Source organism: Haliotis rubra, unplaced genomic scaffold (assembly GCF_003918875.1).
Source record: "Haliotis rubra isolate DU_JTF1 unplaced genomic scaffold, ASM391887v1 Scf394, whole genome shotgun sequence".
Classification (NCBI taxonomy): domain Eukaryota; kingdom Metazoa; phylum Mollusca; class Gastropoda; order Lepetellida; family Haliotidae; genus Haliotis; species Haliotis rubra.
In genome coordinates, this window is record NW_025767073.1 from 344,330 (window position 1) to 370,309 (window position 25,980).

Here is a 25,980-nt window from a genome sequence, read left to right on the forward strand (position 1 = left end):
AGAGGCGACTAGCGGGATCGGGTGGTCAGGCTCGCTGACTTGGTTGACACATGTCATCGTATCCCAGTTGCGTAGATCGATGTTCATGCTGTTGATCACTGGATTGTCTGGTCCAGACTCGATTATTTACATACCGCCGCTACATAGCTGGAATATTGGTGAGTGCGGTGTAAAACTAAACTCACTCACTCTTATCCTCGTGTTTACTAGTATTGTGGTGATATGTATAAACTACGCACATATGAACACACAATCTAGTAGTTTGTCTCGTAACATCTTATATTTCAATAAAACCATATTTATTGTTAATATAAATTATTACAAAACTTTATTTAAACCCATCTCCGTTTTACTGCTCGTGTTAATCATTCGTGTTGTGAAGCGCCTTAAAATACCTCCCACCCTTCTCTCTCCGTCTGCGTGCAACATGTCTGACAGTCGATATTTATGTATACAATCAGATGATATTTACACTTGCGCTGGAAACAAATATCGAAGGTTATACAGAATGATATACAGACATTAAAATATCGCATTTCTTTGAATAAATGTTAAATATACAGTTTCCTGGTTACATGGCGTTTGGCGTTATTGGTTCATTCCTGCAGATCTCTCCGTGTTCAGAGTATTGAGGGCGTGATTGTACACTCACTGTACACATTGCAAAACATTTTTAAAAATAAACACTTTTGGAATATGTTTATTATAACATCGCGGATATATGCGTTATAGTGAGGACAACATACAATTTGTATACACATACGTAAAGAGTATACAATTAAATCCATATATTTTATGGGAACACAATATGTCGGGGATGGTGACTTATGTGTTCATTTTAACGACTAATCTGTTGAATTTGATATTTGAACGAGTGCACAACCAGGAGTGAAAAAGCACTGTGTAAGATCACAAGATGCGATTAAAATGGCGTTTGAGAAGGAAGGCCAACTCAAACGTATTATTGTTTTGTATGCAAAATAGTCTCATCGAGCTCGGCCGGACGTACACCACATACATTGTGCTGTTTTCTTCAGTGTCAAACCCAATTCTACTTTCAGATGAATATACTATTTCTTCACTAAACAGTATAAAACAGTTTATATTTGATAGTATTTGTCTTTCATATAAACAAACGGGCGGTGGGGTAGCCTTGTGGTTAAAGCAGTTGCTCGTCTAGCCGAAGACCCGGGTTCGATTCCCCACATGGGTACAATGTGTAAAGTCCATTTCTAATGTCCCCCGAATATTGCTAAAGGAGGAGTAAAGCTTAACTCACTCACTCAGTCATTTAAACAAGTTCAACATAAGGACACTTAGCTTAAGGTATCGCAAACAAAATATAGCATTGATGATCTATTTTTACACTGTAGCTGATGAATTGTGTTGAAGACAAACAAAAGCAATTTTACTTTTTATATGTTTTGCTGTATTTGCTGTTCATGTCATATTATCATCTAAACCTATGATATTACACTTTGCACTCAGCATGCAAGTATCACCTCTTCGTTTATATCTAATATATCAAATGTATAAAATGTTAAACTAGATTCTAATCTTGTATACAATATGAATGTGTCATGACTGGTTTTCTTACAGGTGCGCAACCGCGCCATGTCAGGAATGTTTACCTTTTATTTACCTGTACTGTCTCTGTACAGGTAAGTTTACACATTCCACAGCAATATATGCCTGGTTACCTGGAATTTACAAGTTCTGGCTCTGAACAGGTGTATATATCCATTCTACAGCAATATATGCCTGGTTACCTGGAATTTACAAGTTCTGGCTCTGAAAAGGTGTATATACCCATTCTACAGCAATATTATAAGCATGCCTGTTGACCTGATAATTACCTGCTCTGTCTCTCTACAGAAATATTTACCAACTCTACAGCAATATATGCCTGTTTACCTGCTCTGTCTCTCTACAGAAATATTTACAATTCTACAGTAAGATATACCTGTTTACCTGCTCTGTCTCTCTACAGAAATATTTACCAATTCTGCAGCAATATATGCCTGTTTACCTGCTCTGTCTCTCTACAGAAATATTTACCAATTCTGCAGCAATATATGCCTGTTTACCTGCTCTGTCTCTCTACAGAAATATTTACCAATTCTGCAGCAATATATGCCTGTTTACCTGCTCTGTCTCTCTACAGAAATATTTACCAATTCTACAGTAATATACACCTGTTTACCTGCTCTGTCTCTCTACAGAAATATTTACCAATACTGCAGCAACATTCTACAGCCTGTTTACCTGCTATTTGAGGGCCAATGTTATATATATTTACTTCATATTTACCAAACTACGGCCATATATTTACCTTTACTTCACGATTACCCGTCCTGGCGCTATTTCCGTATATCCCTTACTACGGCCTTATAACTAACCATCATCAACGAGGAAACGCCCGGGCGGTCTTAATCTCCAAATCAGATATAATATTTCAACGTCTCCCATTATGTATGTGTTTGAATGCGACAGGGCTGATAGAATCACGACTTAATGAGAGCATAGTTAGAGCTATCAAGAAACAGGGGGAAATTATAATCGAACTCTGTGATACAAACGTGAACTAATCCACGCCATGGTTCCGGATATTGGATGGCTTTCAAATGAAGAACACAAACCAATTGCTGATTTAATTGAATCTGGGTGTGACCATATAGGGTTTTAATCAATCATTCTGCATTGCAAAATCCAATTATAAAGGTTGCATGATCAAATCCTGCAATTAGTTTATTAATTCCGTGCAATACACGAGTGTATGGCAGATGCGTTTTGAATTCTTTCTCGTAACAATCTCAATCCTTAGTTTCCTTAGCGTTGCACAGTTAGCAATAAAATTGGGGAAAATACGTCTGTTGGATTAGGCACCGGTATCCAATCAAACAGACCCTCATAAAGCCAGCCCACGAATCGGCAGATCGGGACCTAACGTAATGCAATATCACCGCCACCGTCTGCACGTGACATTGTGCGCGAACACTGCGTGCGCGGTACCCAGAATGTATCAATTCCCCCTATTAGACAGAGCGGCCAATATCACTCTATACTTACCCCTAATGAAATAAAGGGGGCCAGGTAATGGGGTCCAACGTTGATTGAAAACACTTGTTAAAAACAACTCCAACTTAATTGATTGGCTGGAAGACAGTTATTTGAATTACACACTCGTGGTTCGTTCTTATTGCATTATTGCATGGATTTTCTGCTGATTAAGGGCGCTCTCTCCGGGCAACTAGTGGTCGGCCGAGGGCAGGGCCAATATATCGTTGATTATACCACTTCAAATGTAATGGAAGGTTTGCAATTTTGGGCAGCAATGTTTAATGCCGTCTATTTCATGTCCGGGTGATATTAAAGCCCAGTAATTGCGATCGATCTAGCTTTCAAGCCGAGGAGAGGGTAATTAGCTTGGTTTGTTTATTCTTCATTTCGAGCGAGCTCGCTTACTCCGGCCAGCCATGTGCTTTCATTTCCCTCCGTTAATGAGCTCGGGCAACCCGACCCCCCCTACGTCTGAAAATGGACCGACCGGCGAGTCATTATCGGCGTATACTGAACGGCGATTCGTCGACTGGATATCATTAGAGGACCCATTCATAGCTCAGTCGTTGTGCTTCGCGCTAATGAGGTAACCCAAAGTGATATGACAAGCCAAATTACTGGAGTTGGGATGCTTCGTCCGACACGGCCTGAATTAAAGATCGGCCATCAGTACGAGCGAGACTAGTGACGAGGACGGACGGACCGCCGTGTTGTGATGTTACGGAAAGATACCGTGCTCTGAAACTGTAGTAACTGCGGTGAAAACTGTCTACTCCCTACCACAGGATAACACAGGTTCGGAGTACTCTACCCAGGAAGGCTACGATTCTCATACTAACTGGACTTGTCAGTTAATCTTGGGCTAACATTGGTGGCAGACCTGCAGAAGATGGACCCAGCGGTGTCCGCATTCAACTCTATGACAAACGGTAAGTGTGATCTTGTGATCAACACACACACTCGCACACACACAACACGTCACTCAACGTATCGTGCACATGAGCCTTGCGCGTCTCAGACCACGCGCTCGACACAAAGCCTGACATTTCTAACTGACGGGGTACTGGCAACGATTTATAACCGCAAGTGAATGTTTTGACAGTTGAATAGAGATTTTGGATACGACAAAGAAGGATATGCCTTTGGTGTTACATTCGAGATCGGGGTTCTCAATCCATTGTGACTATTTGCCACGTGCTTGTGGCGTTCTCCCATCATTTGGCCCAGAACATACTGTCAGTAGTTGTGTGAGGTAAAGCCTCGCCTCAACGTGTAAGTCAGCCGTTCTCAAAGTGTGTACAATAGCTAATAGATTAGCCCGAGGCCCTGTCCGGCGACCGCTCTCGCCCATGTGGGTTCGCTTGTTTTGGTTGTGGCGGCCTCCGATCGACAAGAGAGCGCTGGATTCTGGCGTCTGGAATTATCGTTGTTCTGTTTTGAATCATGCGTTGCTTGATTACATGAAACACGTGTCAATTCTTGTTAGTTCTGACACAGATGTACAAAAAAACCCGTCTTGAGCCGACCTTGTAACAAACACAACAGCCTTCGTCAAAGGCCGTGCAGACGGGTGATCACAGAAGGTGATTTCAAATCTGTTATTTTCACGAATCTGAAATAAATATGTGAGGGTGGTTCGTTCCGAATGTTCCCGTACGATCGATCCGTGTTTGTGTGGAGTTACACCGCTGATGACACGCCAAGCTAAATAGTTATCACCGCCTTTGATCTTTCAAGGGGGGGGAATGTTTCCTTTTTTTAACTGGGGAGGGATTCGCGTAACTAGTTGTAACGTCACGCCTCTCAAACATCCTCACACGAGAGTATCGGGACTAAAACTGACTCACTTGAAACGCGGTCCAGTTGTGATTAGTCATAGAACGGACTCATGGTAAATGCACCTCTTTCGGCAGATCTCAATAATAACGCATCGCTTCCGATTATATTGGTGGTCTCTCTCTGTAGGGCAACTTGAGGTCCGCGTTGGACTGCCAATGCGACTTCGCTAATAAGACGCGGCCGTTGTGGTTGTTGAAGATGAGGTTTTGCACTATTACTTTCAATAGCCTTCATTGCCTCGACAGACCCTGTAGACGCCAAGTCAATCTACAGTCTGGACGCAACCCAAATTTCACTTAGGAATGCGATCGGTCTTGTTATGTAAGCCCAATACCTGTAGGCTATTTATCCAAGCATTGCGCGTTTATAATGGAGGCTGTTATGTTTAAACGCCATTATATAACATTCTATTTATGAGAATGTGTAACAGCAGCAATAAACTCCACAGTTATGCCATTGTCCGGTAATGTCCCCTTTTACAACTACCCCATCCCTCTACCACCACCCAAAAACACACGTGTCGAGTTGTTTTGAAATGCACGCGGGGCGGTCACATGCTTCCGTAAACCCTCAGTTGTGAGGTTGACTCCACTGGGGAGAGGTGGCCAGTGGTTATCCCACGTGTGCCCCATCTCTCAGGTTCTCAACTTGTCAGACAGGCAGCGTCAGTCGCGGTACAATCTCTGCTTGTATTAACACAAGTAAACTTGTCAGAGACATGCAAGGGTGACTAGCGTTCATTTGTCGGAGACAGATGTAGACTTGAATATTGCTCCCGAATCAAGTTAGTATCAGGATAAATAATATCATACAGCTCCCGAGATAAAGACCTGCATCGGGTGAAATGGAAATAATGGAACCCACGAGTTCTGATAAATAAACCCTCAGATCCCTTGAAATTCAGACCGTTGTCATATAGCTGGAACCTTGCTGACATCAAACAAAACAGATCCATTAAAACGGGGAGTCTGTTTTATAAAATATATACTCATGTATCGTATGTGCTAGACTAACGTTTAGTCCCTGAATACATATAATTTTGATAGTAGCAAATAAACCAATTTAAATTGAAAAGGAGCCCCCGGGAGACCAGAGAACCTGAGGGAATCTAGACTTGCTTCATTTAGGGCTTTAGCATTGCAGGGCGGGCTAACATTGGGGAAAATAATATTGTTCAGGGACTGTGAGACAGACTACGTATGTGCTAGACTAAGGCTTAGTCTCTGAATATATATAATTTTGATAGTAACAAACAAGCCCATTTATATTGAAAAGGAGCCCTAGGGAGACCAGAGATTCTGAACCTGAGGAAATGTAGACTTGCTTTATTTAGGGCTTTAGCATTGCATGGAGGGCTAAGCATTGGGGAAAACAATATGGTTCAGGGACTGTGAGACAGACTACGTATGTGCCAGCATTACTATAAATGTTCCGACGCTGTGTGTTATTGTAATGATGAATATGGTGACATGGGTCTATGGCCAGCGAGGTCACTGAGGTCATGTGGTAAGCCATTAGGACAGATCGTAATGATAGCCTTGTGATTATTCCCACCTATAGTTAGCTCCCGAAGATCACCGAACGTTGCTCTGGAGACTACAGTGGAAAATACTTTAGATGTGGGGATTATCATGGAGATAATTACCAGAGGTGTGGTCAAAACATTCACCAATGTTTATTTGTCACATATCATTTCTGATATCTGTTATATTCTTGTGTTGGTATCAAGGCCATGGTGAATGGCATTAGAATAGTCCTGACGGTGCTGTGGGCTGTTGTGGTCTGGCTGAAGCGCCTGTATTGATCTGAAAAGCTTGATATGAACCATTCTCTTGCACTGATGACCATTCCTGGGCCCCCTCCTGTCGTGTACTGGTCAACGCTCGAGAGTGACCAAACCTAGTGAAAGAACCTCAAAACTGTCGAAATTTTGGGCCCTTTGTTTGTTGCTCCGAGTTACAGGGTAGAATTGGTCCTCAGCTTACGTCGTGACAGAGCCCCCCCCCCCAACACACACACACCTCTTCCTTCTCTCGACCACTAGAGTCACCTCCCTCCTGGCCACACCATTACATACATGTGCCCCCACAACGGCAGCATTAGAGACATGTGCCCCAATGGCAGCTCTACATATATTTCCCCCTAATGACAGCTACAAAGACATGTGCCCCCAATGGCAGCTCCGCAAACAGCGACAGCATTATAGACATGTGCCCCCGTGGCAGCTCCACATATATGTGCCATCACAGTGACAGCATTATAGACATGTGCCCCCGTGGCAGCTCCACATATATGTGCCATCACAGTGGCAGCATTATAGACATGTGCCCCCGTGGCAGCTCCACATATATGTGCCATCACAGTGACAGCATTATAGACATGTGCCCCCGTGGCAGCTCCACATATATGTGCCATCACAGTGGCAGCATTATAGACATGTGCCCCCGTGGCAGCTCCACATATATGTGCGATCACTGGCAGCATTATAGACATGTGCCCCCGTGGCAGCTCCACATATATGTGGCATCACAGTGGCAGCATTATAGACATGTGCCCCCAATGGCAGGTCCACATATATGTGCCATCACAGTGACAGCATTATAGACATGTGCCCCCGTGGCAGCTCCACATACATGTGCCATCACAGTGGCAGCATTATAGACATGTGCCCCCGTGGCAGCTCCACATATATGTGGCATCACAGTGGCAGCATTATAGACATGTGCCCCCGTGGCAGCTCCACATATATGTGGCATCACAGTGACAGCATTATAGACATGTGCCCCCAATGGCAGCTTCACAAACGTGCCCACACAGCGGCAGAGTTGCACTTGTGCCCGTGGAGACACCAGTGTCGGGGGTTCAGTTCCTCCCAGACAGTGCTGCCTACATCTGCATATATTCATCCCCAGCTTCATCTACGGAAATAAAGCCGTCACACACGGAATTGATGAAGATTGCGCTCAGATTGTCTCTTTACATTTCAAGTTGCAAAACATCTTCGAGCGAAATTCTAAATACATATTTCCAAACAACTGCCTTCTACAGCACCGGGTTGGTGGACCTTTCCCAACACATATCCATTATTAATACTGAAACCAGTACCGTTAAAATGTCACGTATGCTTCAGACCTACAAGAAGCTATCGCCCCCAGCTGTATGAAGGTATGTACATCTACAGTACCTAGTCTCACTTTAAGTGTTACATATATCTAGTTGTCAGGAAAGTGGTGTTAATCATTGCAAAGAACATTCATTTCTCCTGCGGACGGCAGTGTTTTGCAGCTTGATCGAGGAATCTTCGGTGTGTCGCCTCTAATTGTCGTACAGATTCCATTGTATTTTTTTTTATAAAACGTACGTGATGTAATTGCTATCGGCTTAATGTCATGCATTAGTGTGAAGGCTGGCGTATGAACCGAACGCACTTTCATAATCGCAATATTGTCACAGCTGAACAGTGTGTGTGCCGAGGAGGGGTGGCGAGGGGGGTGGATGGAAATAGAAACTGTTCGAATTTCCTTCCCGTTGACAAAATAATAATCAGTGGAAAAGGTTTATGTGACATGGATTGATGGTGTTCTGTTTCCTAGGGAATTTTTATAACAGTGCAATCAGAACCCTTTTGTTGAAAAGGATACCAATTACATGGCACTGTGGTATTGAATGGAGGCTTAATGACAAAAGCACAGGTCTGATGCAGTCTAAGCACTTTCATTATAATGAATTATGAAGATCACTCGAGCGGAATATAGAACGATAATTTAGGGAGTATGATCGGTGGAAAATAAAAAAAAACATATTTCACTTATTTCTATGTGAGTGTTTTTGGTAAGACCGGTTTGAACAGTATTACAAACATTACGTGTTAACTCATTATGGGGTCGGCATGTCTTCTGTTTTATCTCTCTATCTCCAGGAATGGCATATTGGTAAACCGAGACTAATCCCAGGTTTTTGTGATCACAAGTTACCTGCCCTTGATTTTCATTAACATTTCCCAACCAATTAAACGTCGAGGTAAGGTATTGGGTGAAGAAAGTTCACATGAAGACACCCATGAAAATATATTTGTGGTCTTTCTTCTGCGTGTACGCCTGTTTTTTAGTGTTCAATTTATCGCAAACTCAATCGTAATCATTTGATCTGGCTGCCATGTTGATATCGCCCACCCAACTCGCATTTTGATTGCTCCGTTAAACTGAGAAGTGTATCCATTCAAACTGGCCAATGAAGATCAAGGGCGGGTAATTTCATTACGCGAGTGGGTAAGAGGCGACTAACGGGATCGGGTGGTTAGGCTCGCTGGCTTGGTTGACACATGTCATCGGTTCCCAATTGCGCAGATCGATGCTCATGCTGTTGATCACTGGATTGTCTGGTCCAGACTCGATTATTTACAGACCGCCGCCATATAGCTGGAATATTGCTGAGTGCGGCGTAAAACTAACTAACTCACTCACTCATAACGCGAGAACCACCGGAATGAATCAAGGGGGTAAGTGTAGGTTCTCAGTCTCGCTGACGTAGTTTATGCATGTAATTATATACCAGTAAAGTAGATCGGTGCTCATTATGTCAGTCACCGGATTGTCTGATCAAGACCCGAATATTTTCGGACCCCCATAATATAGGATAAACATTGTGAACTTGTGTATATGCCCGGGTGAATTCAGGATGTAGAGGCCTTTTGCTTTTGTGACACCAGCAGGCATTAGAATGTTCATAATCGGATTCCAACTTACAACCAGTGATTTGGCGAACCGTTTGCATACATTGTAATCACGGAAACTGGTGAGTGAGTCGGGTTTTACGCCGCTTTCAGCGATATTAAAGCAATATCACGGCGGGGGACACCAGAGAAGGACTTCACACATTGTACCCATGCATGTGGGGAATCGACTCAGGCTTTCCACGAGACGAGCAAACGCTTTAACCAATAGGCTAGTCTGTCATACAGACCCTGAAGCAAATATATCCAAGAAAGCCCACGCAAGTGCCAAGTCTAGATTTCCACAGCTTCAGAAAAATGAAGAAAGTCTCAGGGCTCCTTTTCGTTATATTTGATTTTTTTTTTACTATGAACTTTTTTCCTTTAAAATATGTTCATTTCATAGACTAGTTGTTTGTCTACCACTGGGCTAGTCTTCAGAAACTGTTGAGCAGATGGGCGCTGTCCACGTCAATTTGTATAAAAGTAATGTGAGATTATATGCCTTTTAACGTTAAGCTCGACCTGGTATGGTATGGGAGCACCGGCGTTGACTCAACATGTCACAGACAAGTGGAGTACGCTGCACTGAGAGAGTGAACACCACTGTAGCAGCACTCGAACCATTCCTGCCAGTCTGAGGTTCCGTCGTGCACATACCAATAGCTGCTCAGGTACCGTGTTAGTGTCAACACGTTGTATTTTGGCTTAACAGATTCTGTGACAGAACATAATTCCTCTTTCCTCCGTGGCGCGTGGTGTTTCGCCGGTACGAATGACGCGCTGCAATGGGTTTGTTAAGTAGGCTTCTAGATGACGATGATATAGTCGTATATAGGGCGTGCTCATCGTTGCCGAATTTTCTTTACGGATTTTCATATTTTATTTGCTGTGCGCGTGTCCATGTGAACGTCATGAGGAAACGGGGAGATCTGACGTGGTCGTTAACAGGAAACGAAGATCTGACGTGGTCGTTAGTAGGAAACGAGGAGATCTGACGTGGTCGTTAGTAAGAAACGAAGAGATCTGACGTGGTCGTTAGCAGGAAACGGGGAGATCTGACGTGGACATTTGTAGGAAACAGATGACATTGTTTGAGACTGTTTTCCACGAGTAGGCAGGATAGCGCCCAGCAAGTCTCTGAGGATCAGATTATTTTCCAATGATAGCGATCGGTTGTTTATTCAAAGCTGCCCATCCGTTTAATGTGAAAGAGACAAGACTCAAGTTTGAAATACCACAGTGTCTGCCAGTTCATATTCTGCACGTTGATTACCCAAGAAGTAATCTCATGAGTTTAATTACCGAGACAATGTCTCAACGGGGTACAATTTACAGCGTCTAGACCTAGAGACCTAAAATGGACATGGCCCCAGACAGACATAGCATCACCCTCCCCATCTTCTTCTCCACCCCGCCCCCAAACATTGTGGGGTGAACACCTGATACGGGTTCCTTCAGTCTCGGGGCGGTGTAGACTAAGGCTTAGTCTCTGAATATATATAATTTTGATAGTAACAAACAAGCCCATTTATATTGAAAAGGAGCCCTAGGGAGACCAGAGATTCCTGAACCTGAGGAAATCTAGACTTGCTTTATTTAGGGCTTTAGCACCGCAGGGAGGGCTTGGCAGTAGGGAAATTAATGTGGTTCATGGACTGTGAGACAAACTAGGGGCGGTGAGGTAGCCTAGTGGTTAAAGAAAGCATTAGCTTCTGTTTGAAATCAATTTAGCCTATACTTGCCTACCGTGTTAATTAACGCACGGGTTAAAACGTCAATACAACGACTTCAATTATTCTTTTGAAAATTAAAAACTGTCATCACCTGAAGGCGACACAAGTTTTCAGTAGTCAATAGTTGTATACCGTACTTTAAACATCGGCAGCCACGTAGACACGTTTGCCTTTGTTAAACATAATATCCAATACCTTTAGATATTTGATAGATGATATTCTGTAAATATAACAGGTATAGGTTAACTGGAATTGCGTTCCGGCCCGTTAACCGCGTCAGCGTTAGATATTGTATATTAGACCGATAATGGGTCTATCTATCTGTGGCCGACGTTGGAGTAATTACGGTTGATCATCACGCTGCTACTAGGGACTAGAAGCAGACAGCTGCTTATAATTACTCGATGAATGACAGTGTCACAGACAACAGCCCGCAATAATTACATACCCGTCATGCTCAACAAGGATGTAAATAGGTGCCAGGGAAGTAGTATCTAATTTCATATAACGCCTGAACACAATTAACATCCTGTTTAAAAAGGTTCCTTTTTGACGACACAAAGCTTTGGTTGCTGGATGCCGAAGGTAGGGGTATTGTGCTGTTTTCACGTAACCATTTCTCACTTTCGCTCACATCGTTTACAATTGATTTTTTAATGAACTTTTTTTTCAACTCCTTTCGTGGAGTCAGGTCACCGTGTACATCACTAAACTCAAATATCCTCGTATCAGGTGCATCGATTTGCTGATATATATTTCCATCCGGGCGTCGTGGTGCATCTCACTAGCCCTTATCGGGTATTATGTTTCTGATCGTGTTTGCTTCATCTGATAGTCCTTGTCCTCCTCGCGGTATAGAGAGGAATATCTCACCACGGTGTATAGTATGGTATGTTCCACAAGTTATAAAATGTATATAGCAGGATATACCCCCTCCCATTGGTATAACGGGATATTATCCAACCACCGGCATAGTAAGCAGGTCGTACAAAGAGGTATACATGTATCTCACCACAGTGATATGTACCCAAATCTTTGGGATAGCAGGATATACCTGCTCCTTCAACACAGGGTGGAATCTACCCGATATCGTCACATCACATGATCCTGGTTCGCTTTCTTTACAAAATGTCAATTGTTAGGTTAAATTTGAACCTGCTAGGAGTTTTCCTTATTCCGTTCATTTGGAAATTTGTGACATCTTCCGGCGTTGTACATAACACGTGATTCACACTTCATATTGATTGAACAACAAAATATATAACACTTCCGCCAAAACGTCCAGTGATAAGATTATTCCGAAATGTTATTTGTTTACTTTTTTACTCGCGAGGTTCTCCTGAACAGTTGAAAAAAATCAAGTCGACAAACTTGGGATCATGAAAGCGCGCCTCGTCATTTATCCGGTTTCACATAGTTGTAAAGAAATTAGTTTTTAGATCAAAGAGTAGACATGGTAATCGGTTCTTTTGCATTGGAGCTTTTTATGCTGTATGTCGTATTCCCGGAGATTTAGATTGGGTTAGTTAATAGTATATGCGACCAACACCAATACTTGTGAGAATTATTGATATGTCGTCTTGTGTATCTCGACACTAAATAAGGAGCAAAGCCGACTACAAACGGTCGGCGTTGTACGAGTCGACAGCAACTGAGAATGTGTGTGAGCATTCGGCACACAGACGCATAACTGTCATTGCCAGACTCTTTATAACGCTCTGTGCAAGCAAGGCGACTCACAAACTGCAGCTTTGCCTAAAATATCAAAGTTTTGATTCTTCGCTTCTGTTCCATCCAGACGGGTTTCAATCGAAGCGCAGACACGAAATGATCAACGTTTGTCAACATGGTCCTCATTTCGCATATTTACCACTTCATCTTCCAGTAAACACCGCTTCCCATGTACTAGGTGACACACAACTTAAATCCGTAACTACACACATTCTAAGGTCATCAACCGAATTTCCTTATCTAAACAAGTTGCCAGCATTTACCGTTATGTTGCGGACAGAATTTCGCGTGTTAATCTGTAATCATGCGCAGCAGTAGCACATGCAGGGATTATCTCAATACAGCTAAATATTTCCTCTCATCAACTTAATAATAGTCTCGATCCGTGTTTTCACGAAGTTGTCCGGTGAGATGGAACACGAAAACCTACTCTCCTTGTTTTGAAATATCATACTCTCAAATCGTAGATCGATACTGAAACACGAAAATATTGATATTTGAATATCACTTCAGTGTATCAATGTTTTTCCTTGCTGTAGTGAAATCCGGCAACATGACTTTTTTCCTCGTAATCTATTATATGTGGTGAGTAATATAGTATGTCACTGCGGGAGGCCCTGTAAGGGTTGGAATTTCGTCTCCCCTGTGATATCAGGCTGGGAAACTAAAAAGCCAATGTGTGTTCGAAACCTTATAAATGTGAATGCTATTTTCGTTTGCCACGAAAAAAATATCGATAGCCAGAAATATGAGAAGATTTTGCATGTTTGTGTTGAGCGATGTCGCTGTCACGATGGGAGGCTCTATTAGGGTTGTTTTATTCTGTGCATGTCAACAAGAGCCATGTAACAGCCAAGTGATACTGGGATAGCTACAAGCCTTCAACTGCCCTCGGTTCGTGCCCGCCCTAATAGTACTCCTATCAGCTCCATTATCGCCATGCTAACTCCCATCAAAACCCATCAACGGCTAATCGACGCGTCAGCTAAAAAGTGTTAATACGTTGTGTTAATAATGCATAGGCAGCAATCGTTCGAACCTGCCAAATATTTTACTGCGATTAAGATTACAATTCCAGTAAGTGGATTTGCGTTTATGGTATTTTGTAGGTAAGACACTCGCTCTTGCATGTTCCTTTTAACGATTAGGGTTTCGTAATTTTACACCATAAATCGTTTAATGGAATGTAGGCGAGTGTTATTTTTAGTTAATTTCTGCCTCAACATCAAGATACGGTCAGAATTGATCCTCAGCATCCCATGCGCGACGAGCAGGATCGAGTGGGGTGGTTGGCTGATTTGGTTATTGTGTATCGTGTATTTGTGTAGATCGATGCTCATAATGTCAATCACTGGATTTTCTGGTCCCAACTGAATTGTTAAGTTAAGACCGCCGTCACACAGCTGGAATATCCGCTATCGCGGCTGTCTCAGACAAACCATCTTACTGACCTGTTTTTGGAGGCCATTTTGAAAGTTTTTTTTGTTGTATTTACACTTAATTTTCTAAGCACACATTGTTAAGTTTGGTTTCGTTGTACCAATACGAGTAATCAAACACATTTTTCGCACAGAGTGAACGCGTTGCCTATTTAGTAACCCACCGTTGTTTAGCGACCATTAGTGCTACATGCTGGGGGTATATTGGACGTTCGTGTTTAGTAGCAGTAGTAGTAGTAGTAGTAGTAGTAATGTTTGTTTCTTCTATATTACATTTTTATATGGAAGTATTTAGTTTTGTAAAACAATTCGTTTTATTTATTTATTCATTTATTTATGTTTTCGTTTTGTTGTTTGTTTGTTTTTTGTTGTTTTGTTTTGTGTGTTTTTTGTTTTGTTTTGGGGTGTTTTTTATGTTGTGTTGGGTGTGGTGTGGGGGGAGACAAGTACTGGTAATCAAACCACGGTTAAATAATACGGTTGTAAACATACGTTTACAGCATTCACCACCAGTCCTGCAGTAGCAATTACAGGTGACACCGTTTGTAACTGACATTTAGTCCCAGAAATATAGTTATCTTGGAAATATATATTCCAAACTGAATAAAACACAAAATCCCAAAGGAGCTCAGGGCCATTTAATTTCAAGACTTAAGTTCATATCATTTTCAACCTATTTGATCTAGGAGACAGACTATCACAGTATCAGTGACCATGGAAATAATTCAGAAAAAAAAATCAAGTTGCCTTAATGTTCCTTACAGCATGAAAAATATTTCCCGTTAGCTTAAAAAGAATTCGACACGTGTGATACGTTGCTAGACTTGATATGAACATGTTGTACAACACGAAAAAAACGCCTTCGAAATTTATCCGCTGTAAGAGTGTATGTCCCGCCGACTAATTGAATACGTCAGCCCGAGGGTTAAGGAGCTGGGCAGACAAAGCCAGATGTACGACCTCGTAGCTTAACAACCCCGATATTTTAGTTGAAACCTATTAGGCTGTATACCCGCCTAGCACCTTGGTGTCTCCCAAATCGCGCACCTGTTTCGTCGATGTATACTTCAGTCTGTTAACGTCGTTCGGAGCCTTCCATTTGCGTTGTAGTTTTTGATAATCCATTAGACGAGTCGACGTTTCGCTCCCGTATCAATAATTCAGGAGAAAGTAAATAACGCAACACACGAGTATGCAATCAGTTATTAATCAGCCCATATCAAGACAACCATTAGATGAATATTATATGCTCCGAAAACGTTAATGGCGAGGCAAATGGTTTGGTATTAATCTTGTGTAAAATAAACATTCAACAATGCCTCGTCTAATCTCCACCGCAATGATATCACATGTTAATACTTAATGGCATGTGGAGCCTGTTCTTTTGTATGCCTGGAGCATTGGCAGATGTATTTCTGATTTGTTGCAGTTTTTTCGTTGTTTTTTTAGACATTTTTTATTCTAATTTTTGGGGGGTGGGGAGTTCTTTTGTGCTTGTTTGAAGCCGCGTTCAGAGTGTTAATAAATGAGCCTGGGTCAGATAATCCAGTGATCGATATCAAGAACAAAAATCGATACTTTCGGGATACGATGACTCTTAAACAGTGAGGAAACCCTTCTGGTTGACTTGGTTGCCAGATGCACGCATAGGTTACTAAGGACTTATTGGAATCCGAATCCGGTATCCCCCACGTACAAAGTTTTGATATTACCGGAGCAAAACGTGCTCCCACCATGCGCTGGTAATGTGGCTATCCGCCGTATCATGTTCTCCTACGACTTATCAACAGATCGCTCACATTTTAATCAAGACTGTTTAACGTGGGCCTCGCTGCATTACAGCCTTGTCAGTATAATCTCCGTATTTTCTGGCGAGGAAACTCCTAGACGGGTAAATGGCTTTTAATTACGTTTTTTGACGTCCAAGGCTCGACTCGTTTTTAGAGCACTCGGTTTTTACCAAATCTGACACTCAATCCAAAGCACTCAGTGTGTTGTGGTCGTCGTATATGCAGCCTGACATGCTGTCGGGGATGACACCGCATCCATATACTCATCTCCGCTGTAAGATGTTTGGACGATGCGGTAACGCCGCTTTCAAACACCGCATTGCTACCAATAGCAGCCCGACACTAAGTGCTTTCTTTCAAGTCTCGCACAGTCTCGCACAGTCTCGTGCCGACTGGATTATCCAGTCGTCCTCTGTTTAATGGAACGCGGGCAGACTATCACTGCCGCTGTTCCAGGCACAGCTTAAATAGAGATCACAGGCCTCTCGTTTCCTCTGTATAATGCAGTCTTCGCTGTATGCTAGGTACATCAACGACACCTAATTGAGGAAGTGATAGTCAGCCCACGACAAGGCTTTCAGATGAAGTTTCCTTGCGTTTGTGTATTTTCCAAATGTAATTATAATGTTCTTCCATTAGTCCTGCTCGCATCTGCCACATGACGCATTCTTGGTCTACATGCATCTTCCATTCCAGTAATTAAAGGCACTGTGCTAATACGTTTAGCCGTCGATATCGATATAGCCTCTGTCTTTTATACTGATTAAGGCCCGGTTCTCGTGGTCTGAAATGGTTCGACGGGATTAACCCTTCGACACGTAATGGTGCTCCCGAGTTGTCTTTAGTGTCCTTCTGGCCCCCATTAGATGTCTTAACAGAACAGTACTCGGTGTCTTTCTTAACATTGGCTGTTGGGTAGCCTTGTGGTAAAAGTGTTCGCTCGTCACACCGAAAACCCGGGTTCGAGTCCCCACGTTGATGCAATGCGTGAAGCCCATTTCTGGTGTCCCCGCCGTGATATTGCTGAAATATTACTGCAGTTCCTGTCTGTATGTCTGTATATTCCTTGAATCTACAACTGGCATACTGCTCAAACTGGTGTTGACACACTCACTCACTCTTGCTAAGTAACTTGTGGTTTCTCCTTGACGGGCTCCACTCAACAGGGCCAAGAGCCGTGATTCGTCTCGCTCCAGGTTCAATTATTGGCTTGCTCCTTGACCCATTCACAGCTAAGAGACCAATTAAGCTTTTAGTCACGGCGGTTCTTATAATCCGGATCAGGTTGGAGTTTAGCCCAGCTTCCTTTACCCTTTGAATGCTAAGTCTGAGTCCACCCATTGCCATGATGACAATGGAAGATGTGGCATTTCAGTTTTATTACTCAGTTCAACCCTTAGTTTTGATAATTCTCGCCAGGTGGCGTTTCAGATTTTCGTGGTTCAAATCGACTGCGTTTTCATTCCCGACCAAAATGACAAACTCTTTCTTTTCTTCATAATCAAAATTGCTGAGTTGAAGAATTGGGGTTATGCCCATTGACTTGCCGCCAGACCGTGTGACCTTGTTGACGTGCAGTATTGAGTATTGGTTGTGGCAGACAACCATGTAAAGAAATCAGTTGTATCTTGGTTCGAATCCCAGTTCGATCAGTTTTTATTTCTAGGTTTGTTGGCTCCAAACCGGCGCTTGTGGTTTTCACCAAAGTGGTAGGGGAGAAACGGTACGCTCTCACCACGGTACGGTACGCTCTCACCACGGTACGGTACGCTCTCACCACGGTACGGTACGCTCTTACCACGGTACGGTACGCTCTCACCACGGTACGGTACGGTACGCTCACCACGGTACGGTACGGTACGGTACGCTCTCACCACGGTACGGTACGTGTTGCGTACAAGGTCTTCGGTTCGGTATATAGATATGATCATAATGCAGAAAAGAAAAGAAACGCATAGATTTTGACAAAATGATTCGACTTCTAGACATTTTAGACCTTTAAAAAGGTTAATAAAATGACGGTACGAAAACCGAAAATACCGGCGTTTTTTAATAGCATTACGGTATATCGAACCGAGGGCAAAATACCGCAGTTCTACTAATACCCCGGTATACCGTTTCACCCCTACAAAGTGGTACACATCCGAAATCCGCATCACTTCGCAATTTCCACCCACATGGCTGGGATACTGATCAAAGCAGCATTAAGCCCAACTCACTCACTCACTCACTTTGATACATCATCCGACCCTACACCTGAACCCAAAGGCAATCAAAACAGACTGCTGTTTACTTCGCGGAATGAATTATGCATCAGGATAGTTTAGTGGGGCTGTTGTCTGTCATACAGACCCTGAAGCAAGTATATCCAAGAAATCCCACGCAAGTCTAGAAAATGTGGCAAGTCTAGATTTCCACAGCTTCAGGGTCTCTAAAAATGAAGAAAGTCTCAGGGCTCCTTTTTATTATATTTTGGGTTTTTTTCACTATGAGCATTTTTTCTGTAAAATATGTTCATTTCAGAGACTAGTTGTTAGTCTAGTTGGGCTGTGAACTTGAGTGACGTGGCTGCGTTGATGGGAAAGTGGTTGTTGGGGGCGTGGTGTGTGTGGAGAGCCATCCTCTGTTTGGATACATCGCCCAGTTGATGTTGCGAGCTTCGGGAATCGGGCCGTGATTCAGTTGACACCACTCTGCTGGAATCCATATGTTATGTCCCCGCTGCCTAGTGCTTGTTGTGAGTGAGTGAGTTAGTTTAGTTTACGCTGCACTCTGCAATATTCCAGCTATATGGCGGCGGTCTGTAAATAATCGAGTCTGGGTGTTCAGGCTCGTTGACTTGGTTGACACATGTCATCGTATCCCAACTGCATAGGTCGATGCTCATGCTGTTGATCACTGGATTGTCTGGTCTCGATTATCATGCACTGTCGACATATAGCCAGAATATTGTTAAGTGTGGCGTTAAACACCAACCAACTTTACAGTGGTTATAATATCCCTGTGGAGAGTTGAGCAAATTATAAATGTCATTCTGACACTCTCTGCAAAGAGGAAGTAAGTTAACTTTTGAAAAGATTATCTGCCTATGAACAGTTTATTTCCCTGTAATCTTCCCTCTTTCAACACTGCTTCATGAACTCGCATGTTTGTCAGCCACGCCCACTTTTGACCTCAATTCATATTTCTTTGTAATAAGACGTCAGCTTATGAAAGAGGTACTTGCTGTCCCCCGTAATCCCTCGACGCACCTGATCGTAAGCTCCCCCTCCCAAAGCTGCGCAAGCTGACATCTGTCTCTAGTAAACTTAAATTGAGGAACATATGGCCGTGATTGAAGTGGAACACGGTCGTCTGTGTATTCAGACGTTTATGAACTAACTCGCTTCTAAATATTCCCACCCCCTGTGTGGGGCAGGCACTCACCCCCCTAAACATGGCTATACGCAGTCTAGCAGCTTGGATGAGGATCCTACTTAGCACGTATGTATGTGTTTGTCAACTGGATAGAGGGTGAGTGTCCAGCATCGGCAAATGCGGTCCTTCGTGTTTCGTATGCTGCCGTCCGCTGTCTCGAACATGGGTATATCTAGACGTTTTCTGTTTTCTTTTATGGGTTTTAATATTTGGGTTTTTGTTGTTTTGTTTTTGTTGCTTGTTTTGGGAGGGAGGGTGGTGTTTTAACCCACACTCGGCTATTCTCCATTCAAGAATGATCGGATCTTAACCAAACAATCCAGTCATTGAAGGGTTGCTGAAGGTCCCGGAAATCCTCGATGAATACTATTCCATATAACTCTTTTCAGAGGAAATATTTTACGGTCAGGGCTAATATTTATCGGGATTAACATTACTGATTTTCGCAAAATTTCGTCATCATTTCTCTGGAGTGAATGCGGGGCGGTAGGGTAGCCTAATGGTTAAAGCGTTCGCTCGTCACGCCGAAGACCCGGGTTCGATTCCCCACGTGGGTACACTTTGTGAAGCCAATTTCTGGTGTCCCCCGCCGTGATTTTGCTGGAGTATTCCTCAGAACAAAACGTACTCACTGGGGTGAATGAGTATTGCATTATGCCGAATCAGCACTAATTCAGCTATTTGCTGGATTTCTGGTTTACGAAATGCTCGGTAAGAATAAAACGAGTTGTTCGCACGGCATATAATCTCAAGTGTGTTACTGAAAATAAGGTTCAGATATCATACTATATGATAAAAAGTAACAGTACATCGGTGACAGAGAATCTGGGAATACAAGTAAGCTTATCATTTACTGCCAGACCATCGAACTCTGTTCACATTTCACGTTTACATGACTGAAACGAATAATGCCTACGTATATCCACAATTCAAATATTGTGTGGGAGGTTATCTTCACGAAAAACTGAACACGACCACACTGCTACTTCACGTGGCTTTTAACAGTTTGCTTCTAGCAGTTTGGAGACTTAATGTTATTAGGTGCGTAACTTTGGCTCTTAACTTCGGATGGCTTGTGCCAACGTAATTCTACCTTAGATGTACACTGAACAATGTTTAGAACGTACTTGCTTGTACCGAACTGGCAGATATAACGAACTGCTCCCGGTCACATGCTGTATGTTTTAGTCGAAGGAAGTTATAACTAAAATCAGTGGTCCCTGTGAGTTCGTTATAACCGTATTTGGGTTAGAACTGGTTTTCAGTAGCCCATGTTTGTCTCCCCGTCAAGATCCTGGTTAGAACTGGTCTTCAGAAACCTATGATTGGCGTAGAGGCGTATAGGGTGGTCAGGCTCGCTGACTTGACACATGTCATCGTATCCCAATTGCGTAGTTTGATGTTCACGCTGTTGATCACTTGATTGTCTGGTGCAGAGTCGACTATTTACAGACCGCTGCCAATATTGCTGAGTGCGGCGTAAAACAACAAACAAACGTATATGTAGGATTTTTTTAGATTATTCCAGAGGACAACTGTAAACTCTGTCACTCGCCTCACCCACACCCGACGCCCCTGACCCACACACCTCACCCGACACTCCTTGATCGGTACCACTGTCTGCATTTTGTCAATTTCAATAAGTCCAGTTTTGCAATAAAAACATGAACTTTAGAAATGTAGCCTTCCAATGCTACTAGTCTACCAGAACGACCATTATTGAGTTACTTGCCCTCAGTAAAATTTAGCAGACTCGGGCTGACGGGTTAGCATGAAAGCTGCAATTAGAACCGGCAGTAAATTACCGTCCATTATTACCTGGGTATCACCACGGGGATCTATCAGTGCATGCCTCTCGTTAAAACACTCACTTAAAAAGCTTTCAGACCTCGATCAGGCTCCAGTGTATGTTTTTAAGACAGTAAATATTGAAGACGTTTGTGATAAATTTTGAAGTTGACAGAAGTACTTAGAATCAATATTGGGAAACCAGTGTTAAGTGCAATTAGTGTCAGCTTGTCAATCACTGAAGTACATTAAAGGGAGATAGCATGTTGGAGGGTGTTATCAACTATCTCTGGATAAAACGCCTTCACAGGGAACCCATCCCCGGGTCTTGTCAATTTCAGTTTGTCCGGGTCAACACTGAAAGCTATTGTTGGTACCATTTTTATGAAATTGTTAATATATATTTGCCTTTATGGCTTTTAAGATCAGCTTATTAGTCAGCGTAAATTGGCCATGGTAGACATCGGTTCGTTCCGCCCCCTAATTTCGACGCAGGGTTAACAGCAATTATGGTCCTGAAGTGTCCACAGTGACCACTGGTCATATATTGTCCTGTGGGACAATTGACCGTTTCCACACCTCCGCCGTTCAGCTTGAAGGCGTCCACCCCTCCCTGTTTTCCCGACCCCTGAGGCGATGTGCACATTGTTCCATTACCATATCTAATTATTGCAATTGTCGGTCCTCAAAGAAATCTTATTCCGTGTTTCCTGCAATCTACTTTTTGATCATACCTATTGTAAAACATAATGTCGTTTTAGGTCTTTGTTGTTTTGCTAATCCCATCTTCAGAAAAATGTGCAGCCAGTCTCTTTCATGTTGCCGTTTCCGCCATTTCTCGTGAATTAATTGATTTTCGAATTAGCTAGACAAGCGTTAGGATTTCCAGTTGCCCTTCGCTCTCGCGTGAATTTGCGATAGTGATTCTGTTGCAGACTCGTGCCTCCTTATGTCTTCTCCCCACCCACAACGATAGCCCTACATGACCAGCACCCCTGTGTATGGCCAGTTGAAGGGGGGCTGTGTCCATACACGTCGCCTACAGCCCCCACGGTGCCGTCGTCTTGTTGTACTATCACATTATTTAGCCGCTGCAGTGATATGGATATTAACTCGTCGCATGTTGCCTGCGGCGCTACATCGATTGATGCTCTCAATAGCTATTTGTCTGCTATCATTTGTGTTTACTTAAGGGTTAATCTAAACCATTTATCAAATTAACCCCACTCCGTATTGACTAGCGATTGGGGGTAATTTTTGTCGTCTTATGGCGCTGCCTGTGGTGCTTGTTGAGAGACAGAATCGCGACCTCATCTAACAGAACAATGTCAAGGCCGATAACTCTTCTACTTCCTGTTTGAATCATCACCGATGTTAACTCAGTCAAGTTTATGCAAACACAACTATTTGCTTTAAACTGTCATACCATTTTAACCTTTTCTAATGAAATCATAATTGCAAATATATTGTTTTGACATTGATTTCACGATTACCTCCCTTTGATTTGTATTTAATAAATGTTGTTTATTTTGTAGGAAACGCAGACAACAATCAGCTCCAAATGAACGGCAGTTTAGTGTCTCAAGCTACCAACAACCCCCCAGGAAATGGGGGCCCGAACGGAGGGGGTCCGGTTAAAGCGTGTGGGGGGTGCGGGGCACGCATCGTGGACAGATTCCTGTTACACGCGTTAGATAGATACTGGCACACAGGTTGCCTGAAGTGTTCATGTTGTCAGGCACAGCTTGGGGAAATCGGGACATCGTGTTTCACAAAAGCAGGAATGATTCTTTGTCGGAATGATTACATTCGGTGAGTAATCTGTGCGCATTGCTTTCATACATAGTCACGTTTATTATCTTGCTGCATTTCACATCCAGTTTGGTTTCAGATAACCCGTGAAGTCATGTTATTATCTTGCTACGTTTCAGATCAGGTTTCGTTTTATGTCCAGTTTCGTTTCAGATAACCCGCGAACATCCGGGTTAAAACTGGTCTTCACCGACCAATGCTTTCCATCGGCGGCGAGTATGCTTGTCGTACCGGGCGACTAGCTGGTCGTTTGATGACCCTCTTGGAATGGGTTGATGCATGTCATCGTATCCCGATTGCGTAGATGGATGCTCGTGATGTTAGTCACTGGATTGTTCAGTTCACACACAAAAATCATAGACCGTCGTCATAGTGCTGTGACATAAAACAACAAAAAGTCGAAAGTTTCTGGTTGCAAAATTTTTCCTCGAATTTTTGGGACACCGCAATGGAACCTCATTCTCAATTTGTTGGGACCGGTGGAGGGTACTTTTGTGTTGGGCAACTGTAGAGCAACATTGATACAGAACTTTAACCTAGGTTTGCGGTCAGTTAGGTCAGTCAACATCAGCCGTCTCCTCTATCCCATTAGCTTTCGTAGGAAACATCAGATGCATTCATTGGAGGGAAAAGTGGTCTCCATTTCACTGAGTGACCAGCGCATTGACACCATCAATCCTAATGGCCACCCTTACAGAAGAGTGGTGATCTGCCACCGACAACGTTTACTGTTATAACCGGCTATGATATATTCTCCCATCACTCTCACACTCGCGGCTTTTCCTAATAACGTGTTTGGAAAACCACCCCAGGCATGGAAGTAAGTAAATAAGAAATCTACTTTGCCGAAGCTTTTCTCGATGTAACACAAATAAATTTCAAAGCCGAGGCGCTCTTTCAAAGTTGCTAAAATGGGGCGAGGACTTGCGACTCGTTAAGGTTAAATTTCATCCCCGGCTTGTGCAGACCCAGCGTGGGGTCTTGGAGAAATATCGCCTTTTCACGAAACTGCCGAGTACGCATGGTTCAAACAGCACTTCAATGTTGGCAAATGAGTGAAGGTTCTTTAGGAAGCAGGAATTATTTTCCATTGACAGCGCTAAACCCTGGCCGTAATTATATTCCTTGTCTATTGAAAAGGTTGGCTGAACTTGGAGTAAATTGGATGTCCCGCGAAACCGCTGACACTTGTTTCCGACACGTCAGCATCTGAATCAGACCGACTTGACTTGATTTGCTTAATACATAGCAACAACAGATATCCTCGGGGGTGAGGTTGTGCCTACGTCAGCTTCTCAGGGCAGGATTGAACATCATCATCCAGTGTACTTCTCATCTCACTCGAGGGGGTTGGGGTAGCCTTGTGGTTAAAGCGTTCGCTCGTCACGCCTAAGACCCGATTTCGAGTCCCCACATTGGTTCACAGTGTGAAGACCATTTCTGGTGTCCCCCGCCCTGATATTGCTGTCATATTGCTTATAGCGGCATAAAACTCGCAATGTTCCTGATTTTTCAAATGCGACACAAATGAATACATTATGTAAGAAACGAACTTGTGTGATAGGCGTGACTATGAAACACTATACCACTGTGCTACCCCGTTTCAGCTCCCTCGTCTGGTATTGAGACTAAAATTTTAGATCACATGCTATCCGATATTGTCATAATTACTCAGATGATTGACAAAGAGAGTACGGGCGTCAGTTCCACCATGACTGGAATTGTGATTGATATTAACATAATCCTCATAATGAAATTGCTTTTTACATCAATATTTTTGCTGAGTATCATCTCCTAACAAAAAACCCACGTCAACAGAGGACACAACACAAAGGTTTGTCAAACCCGTACAATGAAGGATCCCTTTAAGACAATAACCGGTCCCAAGCATACTTTTCCTCTCTTCTAATTATAGCTCAGGAACACGCCAATCCATCCCATTATTACTTTGGGTAGCCGGGTCTCTTAAAACGTCCATTTTTAATTATCTTGGCAAACGGTGACGTCACGAAACAATTCCTAATTGAAATATGAGTCAGGGACAGGGGAGTATAATTAATTCTCGTGGACGGTGTTTACCCAATGTCGCCAATTCGGAATTTACTTCACTTTGGAGCAATTGGGTCTGGATTAATTTACCGTGACTACGTTGTCAGCCTTTCGCGTTTAATATTTGTAATGGGGATGAATTTTCCCTTTTACATCCAGCATAATTGAATGTGTCGGCCGTATGCTACCGGGGTGATGTAGGGCTTTAGAGCGTGGATCTGTTCAGTAATGAAAAATAGTAGATTTATTTCATAGAGTTAATTAGATTAGTTGTGACGCGTTTTCCACACGTCTCTTACGTCCAAATTACATCTTTTTGTGGCCGAGCTTGAGATGTGTCGTTTATTGCAACGAAAATACATTTCATTAAGCGTGACTGTTTGTTGACGAATTTCGGAGGAAGGATTGCACGCACTGGCTCTATGGTCGGAGCACGGATATGTAAACACGGGCTTTTCTGCTGTAAAACCTCAAACTCATATCTCTTGTATGGATAGCTTTGGTATACTTTTGAAACCTAATGGAATTTCTCAGAAGGTTCTGCCAAGCCATGGCACTGGTAACGCTAATTAACAATCTCTAAAGGGGCGTAATAAGAGAGATAGCAT

At 43.0% G+C, this 25,980-nt stretch overlaps 1 protein-coding gene across 1 annotated transcript in view; it reads left to right on the forward strand.

Moving 5' to 3' along the window:
• Positions 1–3,580: 3,580 nt before the first annotated feature.
• Positions 3,581–25,980, forward strand: part of LOC124286866 (LIM domain transcription factor LMO4.1-like) — a 66,614-nt gene continuing 44,214 nt past the window's right edge. Inside the window, exons 1-2 of the mRNA XM_046723311.1 lie at positions 3,581–3,989; positions 23,047–23,323. Coding sequence (XP_046579267.1) covers positions 3,950–3,989; positions 23,047–23,323 — 317 coding nt within the window. The 5' untranslated portion in view covers positions 3,581–3,949. The remainder of the gene's footprint in view (positions 3,990–23,046; positions 23,324–25,980) is intronic.